Genomic DNA, 18,155 nt, shown 5'->3' with positions numbered 1-18,155 from the left:
CCGAGGCATCCGACGCGCCCCCGACCCGGGCGCCCACGCCGGACTTCTGCCGGGGCTACTTCGATGTCATGGGCCAGTGGGACCCGCCGTTCAACTGCAGCTCGGGCGACTTCATCTTCTGCTGCGGGACTTGTGGCTTCCGGTTCTGCTGCACGTTTAAGAAGCGGCGACTGAACCAAAGCACCTGCACCAACTACGACACGCCGCTCTGGCTCAACACCGGCAAGCCCCCCGCCCGCAAGGACGACCCCTTGCACGACCCCACCAAGGACAAGACCAACCTGATCGTCTACATCATCTGCGGGGTGGTGGCCGTCATGGTGCTCGTGGGCATCTTCACCAAGCTGGGGCTGGAGAAAGCGCACCGGCCCCAGAGGGAGCACATGTCCAGGTGGGCTGCCTCCCCTTCGCCCTCCCCTCGGGGCTTCGCTCCCCCTGCTCTCTCCTCCCCACCTTCCCCCAGGCAATGGCGCTCCCCACGGTCCCCGCTCTCCGCATCCCAACCTCTCCGCTGGGGGATGTCACCGGGAAGCCAACTTCGGCTTGGAGCGCGGAGAAGGGGCGCTGGGCTCAGCACAGGTGTGGGTCTGAGCGTGTGCGTGTGTGTGTGAGCGTGTATGTGTGTGTGACTCTGCCCCCGGCCGCCTCCTCCCGCTGGTGATTGAGGCGGACTTGAGACACACAGCCTGGGAGCCCGTGGTCCCGAAGTCTTGGGATTTGAGGAGGGGGGTCCATGGCACCACTCGGATTCCAGGTGCTAGCCTTTTGGTAAACAGGGACAGGCGAGCCCGAAAGGGAAGGGGGGCGTGTGTGAGCCCGAGCCCGCGTGTGTGAAGGAGGGAGGGTCAGAGTGAGTGCCGCCTGCAACTCGTACGACTCGCGGAAAGGAGGCGAGGGAGGTGGAGTGAGGGGAGGGCGAGAACAAAAGCCTTGCTTGGAGCGGCCGCCTCGCTTTACCACAGCTTCGCGGTCCCTGGATTTCGGACCTCAACTGCCCCCGCCCCTTTACCCACCTCGTCCATTTCTCTGGCCTCCACCTCTCCCTGGCCGGGGCCGTGGCCATCGCTGCAGATTGAGCCCCTTGCCCTGGCTGGTTTGGACTCTGGGGGCCGGAGCCCCCTCCTCCCGCGCCCTCACTTCCAAGCACCCTGATTTCGTCAACTTTCGGGTTTGCCTTGTTCATTATGCAAGCCCCAGCACCAGCTAGTTGCAGCAGATGGGAGAAGGCATTGGGGGATTAATGGAGCTATTTGCCATTTTTTTTAAGTGTCTAAATCGATTCGCAAACTCCGTAACTTTGGAGGCGGAGGACGCGGCCACTAGGAGCACTAAGCCCCCGGCCGCGGGAGAGGCGGGGGGTTGGCGTGAGGTCCGGGCGGGCGGGGTGGAAGGAGCGACTAGCGGCCTGCGAACAGCTGGATGGTTGGGGCATATAAGCTTTAACTGTCCCCTTTCCGAGTCTGGGAAACGAAGTCGCTGTGTTTTCCTCTACCCTCTCCCCACCCCTTCTCCTGCGCCCCCTCTGCCGGGGGCCTATGTGTGCGCGCGCGTGTGTGCACGCGCTCCGTGTGATGCCTAAAAAATCTGAACAAAGAGACCCACCAAAAATAGGCAAAGGAACATCACCACCTCACTAGTAATTATTTTCTATTTATACGACGAGTATCCGATGAGATTTTTTTTTTTTTTTTTCCCAGAGAGAAGAGATTTTGGGGGAAGAGGTGAGGAAGTTATCGGTTTGGGTCAGCAGGGAGCTGTGGGTGGACGGTGGGGTCTTGTTGCACAGAAGTAACCTCCGAGGGGCTTCAGAGAAACCCTGACCTACTAAAGGAGTAAAGCTCTGGCCCCGCCCACCTTCCGCAACCACAGGGTGTCCTGTCCCCAGCCCCACTGGCCTGGCCAGTCCCTGTTAATTCCCGGGGTCTGTGTTAAGATGGGGGGAGAAGTGGTCTCAGGACTGCGGCAGCGGGTGTCGCCTTGGTAGGGAAAGATTCACTCCGAGACAGGTAGGCTGCCTTGCAGATTTGGTTAACTACTGCTGAAATCTCCACCAAGCCCTGTCCTCGAGAACCAGCTCTTAAAAGAGCCCTCGCTGATGGCTGGCCGGACGAGAGGTGGGCAGGTGGGGAGAGGAGCTAACCTTTGGGCATCTATGGGAGAAAGTGATGCTATATCAGCCCTCTTTGATCTGGGCGTTGTGGTGAAAGCTCTCTACTGGTTACCCAAGGGCCCAGGAAGGACCCAACTTCCTGGTGCTGCCCCTCCCCCCCACCCCGTGCAGCTCTGCTGGGGGAAAAATGAGCACAGCTGAGCGGGTTACAGCTACTTTCTTCTGCAGCTCTAGGGAGGGTATGCCTGGTGGCAGAATCTAGGGGACCCAGTCCTGGGGTACCAGAACCCCAACACAGGTCCTCCCAGTATACATTTTTGAGAATTCCAGAGTGGAGTGGAAGTGCACACTCCTGAAAAGAGAGTTGTTGATTTTTACTGGCGGCTTCTGAGGTATGATTTTCCGCTGTAACTGCTGTTTAGTGTTACCTGGAATGTTTTATAAAAACGTCCTGTCACCAGGGGTCCCACCCTAAGCTACTTAGATCCAAATCTCTAGGGAGAGACCTGAGCCTCTGTATTTTTTTTTTCTTTTTGTATTTTTAGTAGAGATGGGGTTTCACCATGTTGGCCAGGCTGGTTTCGAACTCCTGACCTCCAGTGATCATCCCACCTCAGCCTCCCAAAGTGCTAGGATCACAGGCATGAGCCACTGTGCCCGGTTGCAGCTGCACCTTGAAAAGCTCACCAGGTGATGCTGATGTGCAGCCAATCATTGTTAAGGAAAAGGAACTAACACCTGCTGAGCACTGTACAGGGAGCCAGGCACTATACTGGGGTGTGTGTGTGTGTGCGCATGTGTGCAAGTAAACACTCTCTCATTTATTTCTCACAACTACCTTATGAGACAGCTGCTATTTTAATATCCATATACATTCAAGAAAATCATGGCTCAGGTGAGGTGCTGTGTCCAAGGTCACACAGTTAGGAAATTGTGCGTTATCAGTCTCCCGGTTTTAATTGTGTTTTCACAATTAAATGTGATGTTTTCAGATTGAATAAATGTCAGGATCTGGGGCAGTGTCCTAAAATGCAGATTCTTGAGTTTGATCCACAGAGATTCTGAATCAATAAGTTCTGGGTGGGCCTGAGAAATCTTCATTTAACAAGGAAGATTGTAATCCCCTAATGGCTCTGAGATAAAGTGGTCCACACTTGGGGAAACACCGGTCTTGGGTTTGGGGATATTTCACGGGGTTGAGGGATGGATAAATTAATCCAGGAGAAAGGAGAGGAGCCACTGTGACTCTCTTATTTTATTTGCATTTTTATTTTTTATTTTCTTGAGATGGAGTCTCGCTCTGTCACCTAGGCTGGAGTGCAGTGGCAGGATCTCGGCTCACTGCAACCTCCGCCTCCCAGGTTCAAGTGATTCTCCTGCCTCAGTCTCCTGAGTAGCTGGGAATACAGGTGTGCACCACCACGCCCGGCTAATTTTTTTGACTTTTTAGTAGAGACAGGGTTTTTCCTGACCTCATGTGATCCTTCCACCTCTGCCTCCCGAAGTGCTGGAATTACAGTCATGAGCCACTGTACCCTGCCGTATTTGCGTTCTGTTGCTTGTTTCTCAACATATGTAACCTTTCTGTGGTGCTGGGGCTGCTCCAGGTGCCTGCCAAATGCATCCTGGGCTGCTTACACAGTTAATCATTTGGAGTCCCAGCTATGGCAATCGACTCAGTAGCCTTTGCCGGATTGTGCCAAGGGATGCTCCAGTGGGTGTCGACATGCCAAGCTTGGCATCAGAGAGGCTGCTATGACGCAAAGCAGCTTCCAGGTGAAATTAACCTGCCAGTCACAGCCTCTTAATTTTTGTCTGGAGCTGCAAGGGAGCCTGAATGGGGGTTTCTTCTCATCCAGACTGAAAGCATATTCTCTTGAAAGACATAAAGCATCCTGTTGCATCCCCATTATAAACTTTACTCCTGGTGACCAGTAAACTTGGGTTTTGCTGCAGAGGCCTCCAAGATATCAGTTTGCAGGTTCAGAGTCCTGGGCCTGTGGCCTGCTTGCTTCTGGGCTAATTAGGGCTGAGAAAAGGAGAAAGACAGCAATTCCAGGAAGAGGTGGGGGAAGGTTTGCATGGGATCTTGTAAGAACTGAACAAACGCCCATTCAGCAGCTGCAAGAGCAGCCACAGCCAATCACTATTTATTAGAATAAATGACTGCACATGGTAGCCAGCTATGGATACCAAACCATGTAGACATGCTTTGCTTGATCTGCAAGGTATTTCTACTTAGGTGTTTTTAAGTTTTCCTCAATTTTGTGTTGTGATAAGTTTTAAACATACAAAAAAAAAAAAAAAAACAAAAAAAAAAAAAAAAACCTTGAAAAATCACAAAATAACTTCAGTATATCCTTTATCTAGATGAGGATTTCTCAACCTTGGCACTATTGACTGGAGAATCCTGTGTTGTGCGGGGCTGTCCTGTGCTTGGCAAGATGTCTGGCGGCATCTCTGGTCTCTGCCCACTAGATGCTGGTAGCACACACTCCACATCCCAGTTGTGACAGTGAAAAATGTCTTTGGACATTGCCAAATGTCGTCTAAGGGCAAAACTGGCCCAATTGAGAACCACTAACTTAGATTGAACAATTATTAGTATTTTGTCATAGTTGCTTTATTGCTCACACACTCTCTCCATATTTTTTTCTTTCCCTTCTCCTTCCCTCCGTCCCCCCTTCCCCCTTCTCTCCTTTCCTCCCTCCCTCTCTCCTTCCTTCCTTCTTCCCTTCCTCCTTTCCCTCCCTCCCTCTCTCCCTTCCCTCCTTCCCTCCATCCCTCCATCCCCTCTTCCCCCTTCCCTTCCTTACTCCTTCCTCCCTCCCTCCCTCCCTCCCTTCCTTCCTTCCTTCCTCCTTTCTTTCCTCTATTCCTTCCTTCTTCCCTTCCTCCCCTCCTTCCTTCTGTCTTCTTCCCTTCCTCCTTCTTTCCTTCTTTTTCCCTTCCTCCCTTCTCCCTTCTCTTTTCTCCCTTCTCTTTCTTTCCTTCCCCTCCCCTCTTCTCATCTTCTTCGCTTCCTCATTTTCTTCCTTCCCTCTTCCCCTCCCTCCCTTTCTTCTTTCTTTCTTGGCTGAAACATGTGAAAATAAGTTGCAGACATGTCACTTAGTCCCTTATATCTCAGCATGGGGCTTTCCTGAGAGCAAGGACATTCTCCTACACAGCACAATTCCATTATCATACCCAGGAAAAAGAAGAAAAATCCCGTAATATTATCAGACATCCAGTCATTTAAAAATTTCTCACTTGCACACAAAAAAAATGTCACTTAGAGCTTGGTTTTGCACATCAGGACCCGGCTCATTGTATTTGGCTGTGAAATCTCTTTAGTCTCTATTATGCCTGGTGTTTTAAAACCAAGTGAGACTCAGTTGCCAACATTTAAAAACTGGGAGATTTCATGCAGGAATCCAGATTCCTGATTTCTCCCGAGAACTCAGTGGGTCTGGTGACATTGGATCTGCATTTTCACACAGCAGCTATTGGTTGCCACTGAGTGATGACTGCCCCCTTCAGGAAGCTCTTGGGTTCATCTCAGTCACCACCTCCACGCAATTCACTCTGTTTTGTTAACTGCAGCCCCTAGAGAGTCAGTCAAGTTGGTCTGAATAGCACAGACTGCAGTCAGATGGCCTGAGATTCCATCTCAGCTCAGCCACTTAATAGCTGTGTGACCTTGGGAAGGTTGCTTCACCTCTCTGAGTCTCAGGCTCTTGTCTGCAGGTGGAGTATTCACTGAGACAGGGCTTGGAAAACAATGAGCACAGGATCTGTCACACGGTTAGTGCTCAGCAACAATTACCGTTTTATCACTATCCTTATTATTCAGATTTTCTACCTCTTGTCTACTGAAGAGAATTATGTTGTCATCTGGATCTTGGTGACTAACCCTTGCTCTGCTATATTTATTTAGCTGTGTGACATTGACCAAGTCTCCTAACCTCTCTGGACTTGCATTGGAATCTGAGTGGGAGGGGCTGGCATGTGCAGAATAGGAGGGAGGGTCTATGTGTGACTATGTTAAATACATTGCAAACTGTTGGCCTAAGTGATGTTGAAAAATCCTTGTTGGTTTTGCAATTTTGCCATAAGCTTATGTGTAAATTCTCATTTAATTTCACACCCTTCCCCCATGAGGTAGGCTCTATGACAATCTGCTGTTTACGGAGGCACAGATTTCTTTCCAAGAGGATGAACCTGCCCCTGGTGAGTGGAGTGTCCGACTTCAAACCCGAACCGTCTGAGTGCATGGATCCTTGACCGCTAGGCTGCACTGCATTTGAGTGCAAATCTGCAGGAATTCCAGTCTTCTGAGATCACAAAGAAGTACGTGATGCCCTGCAAACAACAGTGCATGCATCGGGGCCAGTTCAAGAAGCCACTGTAAGATGAAGACTAGGAACATTTTCTATAACGGCCCCGGCAGGCCCAGACGTCTTGGTGGAGGCGTTGGTGAGAAATGACCTTGGGGACAGAAGCACATGTTTGAAGCTCTCTACACTTGAAGCCAGTAGGGAACACATGTCATTATTTTGTCCACCTTCAAACAGAATTGGAAATCCAAGTGCCAAGTGGCAGAGCAGGATCCGGTGTGTTTTAAAAACATGCTTCAGAAAAACTGGCATCCCTTGCAAAGAAATAGCAACAAATAATGATAAATGCACCTCCTTCTCTTGCCTTTTGCCTTCCAGTTTCTCTCCTGCCTCCCATCTTTGTATGCATTTGTGATTATCCTAAGGCTTTGACCAGCTTCCCAGGCTGGAGAAGTCCATGTGTGCATGCATCTACTGTTGGCCACGGAAAAGTCTTTATTTGTCTTTGCAGGGTGTGTTGACTTCTCTTTGGGCACTGAGTCCTTGCATTTTAAAAATCAACTTCATTGAAGTATAATTTACACAACAAAATGCACACATTGTAAGTGTATAATTTGATGAGCTTGGACTAATGTCTACACCTGTGTCACCATTACTGTAGAAAGCTCACTCATGCCCATTGCCCTTGCATTTTTGAGAAATAAATCGTGCTTCTGGTGTAAGAAGAAGTACTCAGGAACTCTATTCAAGTGTTTAAAAGTCAACACATAGATTGGACATTGGGATACCTGGAGACTTTGAAGCAAGATACTGGGACTCTCAGTTCTGTTTGGAAATATTCATGTCATATATTTATCATTGTAATCGGAAAGAAAAGAGATGCACCATTTTCTTCTTGTTCCTTGGATAAGCTAAGCTCATTCCCACTTTGGAGCTGTTGCACTGGCCCTTGTGTGGCTGGTCTGTCCTCATCACCAGGGTCCCAGCTCCAGTGTCATCTTCTCTGAGAAGCCGTCCCTGACCAGGCTTAGTTGCTTCCCACCCCAGCCTGACACATTCCAGCCCATCACCTAGTCAGTGTCATTTGCTTCATTTTTACATTATGGTCTAAAATTAACTTGCTAATTTACTGGTATACTAGTTTATTATCTGTCTCCTTCCATTATTCTTTTCCTTTCTTTCTTTACTTTTTTTTTTTTCTTTTTAAGAGCCAGAGTTGTACTATGTCACCCAGGCTGGAGTGCAGTGATGCGATCTTGGCTCGCTGCAACCTCTGCCTCCCAGGTTCAAGTGATTCTTCTGCCTCCGCCTCCGGAGTAGCTGGGACTACAGTCACCCACCACGACGCCAGGCTAATTTTTATATTTTTTTAAGGACAGGGTTTCACCATGTTGGCCAGGCTGGTCTCGAACTCTTGACCTTAAGTGATCCACCCGCCTCAGCATCCCAAAGTGCTGGGATTACAGGCATGCATCACTGCACCCGGCCCTTTTATTATCATTCATAGTAAGATACACAGGGACCACAATTGTCTCTTCTACTCCATGGTTGGATTCTGAGTGCCTAGTTCAGTACTTGGCAAGTAAGAGTTCTGCATTTGATATCCTGGTTTACCTGGCATAACAGAGTATCTCCAAATTCATTCATTCATTCATTCATTCATTCATTCATTCATTCAGTAGGTCTTTACTGAACATCTAACTTATGCCCAGCACTATGCTGACAGATATGAGAGAACTGTGAATAGTACAAAAGCAATCCCTGCCCTTGCAGAGCTAACAGCCAAATATCAGGAGACAGATAACACACAAGGAAATGTACAAGAAAGTTGAGCCAGCACTTTTATAAGTACTGATTCTAGTACTAGCTTTCATAAGAAAGTACTACTTTCATAAGAAAGTACTGGTTCTAGTACTAGCTTTCAGTACTCTCTTGTGAAATGTTCAATATTCAGTCATTTCAACCTCAAAAATAGCAACATAATTATGTTGAAACATAATTGTTTGTTTAAAACAACAGTTATGTAGAAACATAATTCTCCTGAACTGGGTGGAAGGCTATCAAGAAAAAGTGTAGCTGCTTCTTCAGGTAACTGTAAGAGACAGGGTTCTCTAGAGAAACAGAACAAATATACAAAGAGATTCATTATAAGGAATTGGCAAGTCCAGAATCTCCAGAGCCGTTGTTCTTGTACAAGTCTGAAGGCCGACAGGCAGGAGAATTCTCTCTTTTTGGGGGAAAGGTCAGCGTTTTGTTCTATTCAGGCCTTCAGATGATTGGATGAGGTCCACTCGCATTAGAAGGGCAATCTGTCTTACTGGCATTAGAATGCAACCTATTTTACTCAGCTCACTGATTTAAATGTTAATCTAATCCAAGAGCACCCTCACAGAAACACCCAGAATCATGTTTGATCAAATATCTGGGCACCCCACGGCCCAGTCATGTTGACACATGACACTAACCATCCCAGTACCCTTAGGGTCTTGTCACTTGGAGTGTGGCCTTTGAACCAGCGGCATTTTTATCACCTGGGAGCTTGGGCAGAATCTCAGGCCCCACGTCCTGCTCACTGAATCAGAATCTGCATTTTAACAGGATCCCCAGGTGATCTGGACGCACCGTAACATCTGAGAAGCACTCAAACTATGTGCCACAAACAAATGCCAAATTCTTAGGCATTTGTGTGGCTTGGAACACATAGTTGGTTATTTCTACTGTCTAATTCATTACATTTTTTCAGCACATCCCTGTCTATAGAATGCTTTTTGTATGTACCCCAATATGTGCACATTTATAAGCATGTGCATGAACCCATGGACAATGATGAGGTACATTATGAAGCATACGTAAGGACAGAAATTTCAAACCAAGCTTGAGGGTGAAATAAATATTATTTGAAAATCTGTTGCTAATTGTGATGACTTCATACTATCATTAGTTACTATCTCAATGCATAATGTACACTGAAGGGTGAAGTTTATCATTAATAAAAAAATCTAGATTTGAACCATTCCTCCTGAGCATTTTCATTATTTTTATCTGACTTTGTTTTGATCTCAATAGACTGTCATTGTTTTAACCTTGTGAGAAGCTTTCGAAGAGAAGGGGAGGGGAGTCCAGTTTAGTGTTTTTTTGTGCTTGCATGATCAGTGCTATCTTCAGGCTGTGGTTTTTGTTAAGAAGGGGGCATTTTTAAAACACATGTCTGCTTTGTGATGGTTAGCCAAGTCAAAAGTATCAGATTGGTGCAAAAGTAATTGCAGTTTTTGCCATTAATTTCAATGTCAAAAACCGCAATTACTTTTGCCCCAAGCTAATAAATAATTTAATCTGTGCATACCCTTCGGGGGTACATATAATTGCCATACAGGTAGCACATCCCAGCGACGGGACTGCTGGTGGTCACCTTCCTTGGTCCAAGGTTCCCGATTCCTGCTGTCTTACATGGGCCTTCTGGGAGTGGGCGCCAGCATCAGTACACATGAGACCATACAGAAAAGTTCTGACATTTCCTTCCCCCATACCAAATCGGTTTATGCAGTCTCTGGAGTGAACGAGCCGCACTTTAAAGACTCTTTGTCCAGGAAATGAAGGCTCCTAAGACTCCTCATCTCTGCTACACGCTCTAGGAAGGGTTACCCTGGGGGAAAAGTGTCCTTGGGCTTTTGGGCTGATATTTCACAAATTTTGGTACTCAAGAGAAACCCAGGGTATCTGCGGATTGGCAGAACTGACCAAGTTCACAGTAGCCATTCTGATTACATACTTTGTTATCTTTTCGAAAGCCTGAATAGTTTGGGAGTTTTGGGGCTCGGGAGAGTGCGAGACTCCTTAGAAGATCCGACAAAAGTGATGGCTTCTTACTCGAGAAAAATGCACAAAATTTCCATCCAGTTTCAGAGGATTCAGTGATCCCCTGAAGCTCAGCATGAAGAGCTGTTTGAAAGTGAAAAAGGCAAGTTAGGTTTGGAAGGCCTCTGTCTTTTGTCTCAAAACTTTCTTTCCCTGGAGCCCCGTTGAGTTTTAGACCCTGCTTATTGCATGGAGGTCAGAAGGAGCCCAAACTTTGATTTCAAAGACGTTCAGGATTGCATCTCCTCCCAATCCCCGCACTGCTTAGTGAGTTCGTGTGGGCAGTATTTCACTCTGTGAAACGGGTTATGCCGATGGACACCATGTCACGCGCCCCTCCTAGTCGGCCCTCTTCCAGTTTCATTGGCTTTCTTGCTTGTTCTCCGAATATCTCAGCTCTTTTCTGCCTCAGGGCCTTTGCACTTGCTGTTCTCTCAGTCTGGAATGCTCTTCCCATCATCTTCACCTGACCAGCTCCTCGCTGTTCAAGGCCTATCTCCAGTGTCACCCCCTCACAAAGGCATTTCCTGATTTACACCGCACCTCTCCCTCCTATTTATTTGTAACTTAAAAAAAGTATACAGTTCACTGGTTTTTGGTATATTTTAAAAGTATACTTTAAAAAATATAGTATGCAATTCAGTGGTTTTTAATATATACGTTGGTGTAAAAGTAATTGTGGTTTTTGTCATCACTTCTTTTTCTTGGGGGCGGGGACTGAGTTTCACTCTTGTTGCCCAGCCTGGAGTGTAGTGGTGTGATCTTGGTTCACTGCAATCTTCACCTCCTGGGTTCAAGCGATTCTCCTTACTCATCCTCCTAAGTAGCTGGGATTACAGGCACGCACCACCACGCCCAGCTTATTATTGTATTTTTAGTAGAGACGGGGTTTCACCATGTTGGCCAGGCTGGTCTTGAAATCCTGACCTCAGGTGATCCACCCATCTCGGCCTCCCAAAGTGCTGCGATTACAGGTGTGAGCCACTGCAACCAGCCCATTTTTGTCATTACTTCTAATGGCAAAAGTTGCAATTCTTTTTGCACCAGCCTAATACTTACAACATTGTGCCACCATCATCACTACTTACTCCCAGTCCAGTATCTAATTCTAATGAGGTTTTCATCACCCTAAAAAGAAATCCATATCCATTAGCAGTCACTTTCCTCTCCCCTCCGTGTGTCCCCTGGCAACCACGAATCTACTTTCCATCTTTATGGATTTGCCTATTCTGGACATTGGCTATCAATGGAATCATACAATGTGTGGCCTTTTGTGTCTGGCGTCTTTCACGGGGAATAATGTTTTCAAGATTCATTCACGTTGTAGCAGATATTAGTGCTTCATTTCTTTGTATGGCCGGAGAGTATTCCATTTCCTGTAACACATCTCATGTGTCCATTCATCAGCTGACGGCCATTCGGGTTGCTTCCACTTGTTGGCTATTGTGGAAATTGCTGCTGTGTCCTAGGTTCTCCTGATCACATTACTCTTTTTTATTTGATTTGCAGCCCTTGTTTGTTTGTTTATTTTTGAGACGGAGTCTTGCTCTATCGCCCAGGCTGGAGTGCAATGACGTGATCTCAGCTCACTGCAACCTCTGCCTCCCGGGTTCAAGTGATTCTCTTGCCTCAGACTCCTGAGTAGCTGGGACTACAGGCACCCACCACCATGCCTGGCTAATTTTTGTATTTTTAGTACAGATAGGGTTTCACCATGTTGCTCAGGCTTGTCTCGAACTCCTGACCTTGTGATCCGCCCTCCTTGGCCTCCCAAAGTGCTGGGATTACAGGCATGAGCCACTGCACCTGGTCGTTTATCTACTTAACATGTTTATTATTATTATTTTTTAAAATCTTCTCCCATAGAATATAAGCTCAAGGAAGGCAGCAACCTTGTTCATCTTGGGCACTGCTGTATCTTCAGGGCCTTATATAGTGTATGGCACATAGTAGATGATAAATATTTGTTAAAACAGTGAAAGAATGAGAGCTGTTGTTATTCTCTTGTCTCTCAGTAGACTCAATCTTTTCCTCTCGTTCATGTGGGGCTCTTGCTGTGTTGGCTTCTCACAATGCGGTAGTTGTGAGAAACATGTGCAATAGTCTGCCTCAAGTCCCTCTGTAACCCCTTTCTCACAGCTGAGATGTCTTCTCACCAGCTCTAGTTCTTACCCCATCATTCCATTGCCCAGTGATCGACAATTCCCCCATGCTCGGGGCCTCTGTGGCCTTAGCACAGTCTCAAATTTGAATGTGTAGCAGATACTCACAGACTGCTGGGCTAACTCCACTCCTGGAGTTTCTGACTCAGGAGGGCTGGATGGATCTGAAAATTTGCATCTTAACAAGTTCCCAGGCGATACTGCCAGGACACTGACACTGTTGATAGGCGGACTGTTGTTTGAGAATCGCTGCTGTAGTGCGGTAAATTCCAGCAGACAGGCTGGGCCTGCTGAATTCTTGGGTGGTCTGTGTGGGTTTCCCCCAAACAGTTCCTCTTCCTACTCTGTCTCCCAGTGTGTGAGCTCAGAGGACTCTGGCCAGCTAAGGGCACGGGGGTATATCCTCAAACACGGCAATACTACTTGTGGGTTTACACCCTGGAGAACTCTGCGGTACAGAGGAGGCTGGTATGAAGATGTTTATTGGCCAGCTGCAGTGGCTTGTGCTTGTAATCTCCACACTTTGGGAGGTGGAGGTGGGAGGATCACTTGAGGCCAGGAGTTTGGAACCAGCCTGGTCAACATAGTAAGACCCTGAGACCACGTTTCTACAAAAGAAAACAAATTAGCTGGGCGTGGTGGCATGTGCCTGTGGTCCCAGTTATTCAGGAGGCTGAGGTGGGAGGATCACTTGTGTCTAGGAGTTTGAGGCTGCTGTGAGCCATGATCACACCACTGCACTCCAGCCTGGGTGACAGAGCAAGACCTTACCTGAAGAAAAAAAGAGAGATGTTTATTGCAGTGTTGTTTATCGGGGCTGGGGAGTTGGTGACCATCTAGATGGCTGTAATTATGGAAATGACAAACAGGGCTGATAGTCTGCTGGTTTGCAATGATGGCAGCTGTTTGGAGCTGCCATCCATTCTGATGGGTTTCTAATGGGCCAGTTCCTCCACCGTACTAATTGCTGCATATGAAGACTCATGCCGGCAGGTAAGTGAAATGTGGGGATTGCATATGACAGAATATTCTGCAGCGGTTGCAAGGGATGAAAGTGATTCACATTCAGCAATATGGCTAACGCTCACGTGTGAACGAAGGAAGAAACGGAATGAGGTTTATGGTAAAACACTGTTTATGTAAAAGACACACGCATATACAATAATACCTACAAAAATATTCTATATCTTTCAAGGATATTCATATAATCTAAATAAACATATGATGGAGAGTAAAGAGAAAAAATGTGTTGCTAGGTCTGATCTTAGGTGCGATATCTGTTTGGCAGCTCTCTGGTCTGTTCTATGTATGAACACTGAGGTGTTTTTTTTGCTAAGTTTCCATCTAATCATGAAGATCACTGTCATAGACTGAATTATATCTCCATCCCCCTACACACTCCGGCTCAAATTCCTGTGCCACAAGTTACTGGCTCTGTGACCTTGAGCAGGTCGATTCACCTTTCTGAGCCTTTGTTTACTCATCTGCAAGGAGTAATAATCCTCATAATGTGTTTTGTGCTGCTTTGTTTAGTTAAGACATGTAATGCGATTAGCACGGTGCCTGGCTTATGGCAAATAATAAATGTTATCTACTGTTACTAATACTGGGCCATTGCTGTACATGAAGGGTTTGTATCTAGTGTCAGATATAAAGAGAGAACTAAATCTATGGAGTGCAGACACATTACATGTATTCATCATTTAATCCTCTTAAAAACTCCGTGGGGTAGATAGTCCTGTTATTACACGGCTGCTGTGAGAAGCATGTGCACTAATCTGTGTAAAGTCCCTATGTAACCTCTAATTACAGTGATTTTATTTACTTAGGTTTTTCTTGACTCCACCTCTAACTAGAATGGTGGCTCCATGGAGTAACCTGCCTTGCCATTTGTTCACAACTGCAGTATTTGGCGCATAGCACCTGCCAATCATTGTGTTTTGAATGAACAGATTTAAATTCTTTCTTCTTTCAGGGCCCTTGCGGATGTCATGAGGCCACAGGGCCACTGCAACACTGATCACATGGAGAGAGACCTAAACATTGTTGTCCACGTCCAGCATTATGAGAACATGGACACGAGAACCCCCATAAATAATCTTCGTAAGTACAGCTGCACGAACCATTTCCAGTCCCATGTGGTGACCTGAGCAGTGGTCACATTGCCAGGTTTCATGGAGTGTGCTTGGGTTAGTTAAGAGCTCTTTGTGGGCAGGTTAGAAGCTTTCTTTCATCTCTTTTGGATGAAGCTGAATTTGGCATCATCAGATGTCACTTGGTTGCTTTCTTTGTTAAATGGCCATCCAGTTGGTTGGTTTCACATGATTGGTTCTTTTAGCTAGTAGATGGCTCGATTGATTCATCTTCATTGATCTATTAACTAGATTAGTGGACCTCTTAGTTGTTTCATCATGGTTGAGTACTTAGTTAACCAATGAATTATTGGGTTGGTTCATTTTAGCTAGTCAATCTGTTAGCCAATGGTCTATTCGCTTATACGTCTGCCACCTGAGGTGGGGCAGTTGTGACTTCTAGGTTTCATGCTGTTTTCAATGATGAAATACTAGTTCAGAAGAATTATGTCTATTATTTGTAAAGCTAGAATTTCATAAAAACAATCCACAAAATATTCTGTGTGTAGGGGGTGCAGGGAGTGGGTATTGAATTTTGGTCCTGTTAATTTGAGGTTCCTCTGTATGATTCAACAGCAGCAAATTCGTTTCCATTGTTCTGCCACGGGAAAAAAAACTGTGTTTGCTATTGTGTTTCAATAGGTATTTTTCACAAAGCATTATTGGGGATCTTGGTATACTCCCTAAGATTTTCTTTCCTTTCAAAGGTCTGTATATACGATATACATCATGGAGCTGATGCTCTGACCTATGAGACTGGAGAAAAACTAAGATTGTTTAGTTTTTGGCAATAATGTCCTACTGTGGTTACCCCAGTAATTATATGTTTTCAAGTAACCCCCACATTAAAGTGATGTGGAGGGTTTGGTTTAAAATAACAAAAGCCAGACAATTTACAGGATGCATTTAGTTGTGGCTGGAGGTTCCTGAAAACAGAAACAATTCTAGTGTTGCACATTTTTACAGACTGGGTCGTCTTTGCTGAGGCTCCACTAGGAGTTGCCTGGGTGTTTTATTTGCTGAATCATAGTTTTGGACTGTTTGGTTGCAAATTCTTATGCTTAATGGGTAGCGGAAGAAGCCTGTGGAATTTGACCTAGGCAATGTGAATTCTCTGATTCTGCCTAGTGATGATTTTTCATGGTTTGGAAATTGTTGCAGCGTGTTAGTAAAGTCAATGTTTGCACGGTTGAAAAATAGGACACCAAGCAGAATGTCTTAGGTTTAAATATATTAAATAATTTAACATGATTAGTGAACTGGATCACAAAATGGTATGAGAAATAGCAACATTTTAGAGAAAAATACACCAGCAAATGGAAGTTTTATGACCAAATCCCATAGCCCCCAAAGATACGGTAAATGGCATCAATTCTGGCATGGCAACTGCTGTGTCTGATTTCTGGCTTTAATGGAAGTAAGCACATTTTCTTTCAGTAGGCACCGGGAAATGAGTTGAACCTAGTCGTGTGCGTGGGTCCTAAACATCATATATAAATGAACATGATCACAGAGCAGAGAAATTGAAAGGGTGTCGAGTCCTTGGCTATAAAAGGTGATTGCTAACAGATTTTTCCCTTGAAGTTCCAATCTCTAGGATGATTTTGAATCAGCACTCAAATGAAATAACAAACTCACTGAAGTCACTTAAGTTTCATCATTCCATCAGGTGGGCGGGAAACGTTTTCATTGAAAGTTGTACTGAAAATGGATTACTGCTCAGAGATGCGTGTCCAGGGACGGAAGTCTCTTGTGCCAGGCTACTTTGATTTATTTATGATTCTTGCATTTGGTCTATATTTGTGCCTAAGTAATCAGTGACCTTTTTCATCAAGGGAGAAAGTGTCTTGTACTAGTCTACTGGGTAACACTAGACTAGAGAATTCCTGGGAAGCTACAGGGGAGAATTCCAGGGGTCATGCTACAAACACTGCATTCTTACAAGAACTGCCGCAGATGTTAATTTTTTATAATCCTTCCAGGTTGATCCAGTTCTTCTTTCCTAGCATTGTTGGGAATATCTGAATAACAAAAATAAGAAGCATGTGACCTTTTCACTGGTTTATATTAATAAACTTAATATATATAACACATTAATTCAGTAGCTGATAGTAGCAATAGATTTCCTTGTTTATCTTTTTATTGATTTACAGGAGCTACTTACATATTATAGATACAGAAAAACATTTGTATGTTCAGATGAACAGACGATTTGAGGAGTTCATTGAGAGAACAGGATGAGATGACTGATATTAATCAGTTAAGGGTTTAAGAAACCAAGCAGTCATCAGAGAACATTTGGATTGATAGCGAAGTAGAAGGGAAGGTATCCAGTCTGAAGAATGGAAAATTAGACCAGCCCTTTGTGCCAGAACCAGAACGCATCCATTTAATATAAAACCCTTTCCTGGACATTATGGGATCTACAATGATTTTCCATTACACAAATTGGAAAGAATGATGCATCTCTCTGTGAAACACCAAGAAGGGCACGTCATGCTATTTTCAGTTTGTTCTTCACTGAACATCCAAGTTGCTAGATTTGACTGGGATTCACTAGTCTCAAGTTAAATGTCATTTTCATGTCTATTCAATCACCCACTCGACATTGCTTTAAGAGAATACTAATCTCCATCAATTTCTCTCTTCTTTTCTTAATATTAACCTTAGGTCTCTTTCTATTCTTTCCCTTAAGTTTTAGTCAAATGGTAAGATAATCAATAGCCAGTATTGAGATCTGGATGTTTGGAAGGAGCGCCGTGGAGAGGGACTTGGGTGAAGGCGAACAGGGAGGAAAGAGAACATTTTTGTCCATCTTTCTACATTAATTTTCTGGGGTTGATTTTTCCTGTGATATGTTGGACTTGCCTTTTTATCTAAAGATGGATTTTTCTTCAGCGGATGCTGTTCATGTTCTTTCCAGGCATTCAGTGATATTGCCTAAAAATATTTAGTCTGATAATCAAAAGGGCCTCAACCTCTTTGATTAGCAGGATGTAGTTTCCTGTGAGATGGTGATTTTCTGCAAATGCTCCTCGGCTTCTATATAATTATCATTTGTTTTTGAAGGCACATTTTGTCCTTAAGTGCTATGAACATACCCTGCCTCCCCCACCCCGACTTTCCTGGTTGCCAGTGACACCCCTCTTCCCCTTTGGGGGTGCAGGCTGCATGTAGGTTCCATTTGGTCTTCTTAAGGATGGAAGATGTGAGTGAGGGGCCGTGGCTACAGCCTGGATCAATGTTTCTCAACTCATTTGTGTTCACAGCACATTTTTTGAAATACAGTTTTTGTTCCAAGTCGTGGGGTAGGGGGAGGGGGGAGGGATAGCATTAGCAGATATACCTAATGTAGATAACGAGTTAATGGGTGCAGCACACCAACATGGCACATGTATACATATGTAACAAACCTGCACGTTGTGCACATGTACCCTAGAACATAAAGTATAATAAAAAAAAAATACAAAAAAGTTAGCCAGGTGTGGTGGCACACACCTGTAGTCTCAGCTACTTAGAAGGCTGAGGCAGGAGAATCACTTGAACCTGGGAGGTGGAGGTTGCAGTGAGCCGAGAT

At 45.4% G+C, this 18,155-nt stretch overlaps 1 protein-coding gene across 1 annotated transcript in view; it reads left to right on the top strand.

The window, feature by feature from the left end:
• The first annotated feature begins 11 nt into the window (after nucleotides 1–11).
• Nucleotides 12–18,155, top strand: part of SHISA9 (shisa family member 9) — a 355,039-nt gene continuing 336,895 nt past the window's right edge. The window contains exons 1-2 of the mRNA XM_011983671.1: nucleotides 12–391; nucleotides 14,422–14,549. Coding sequence (XP_011839061.1) covers nucleotides 69–391; nucleotides 14,422–14,549 — 451 coding nt within the window. The 5' untranslated portion in view covers nucleotides 12–68. The remainder of the gene's footprint in view (nucleotides 392–14,421; nucleotides 14,550–18,155) is intronic.

Source organism: Mandrillus leucophaeus, unplaced genomic scaffold (genome assembly GCF_000951045.1).
Source record: "Mandrillus leucophaeus isolate KB7577 unplaced genomic scaffold, Mleu.le_1.0 Scaffold253, whole genome shotgun sequence".
NCBI classification, from domain to species: Eukaryota; Metazoa; Chordata; class Mammalia; order Primates; family Cercopithecidae; genus Mandrillus; species Mandrillus leucophaeus.
The sequence above is the reverse complement of the archived record's forward strand: the minus strand, read 5'-3'. Positions and strand labels throughout refer to the sequence as shown.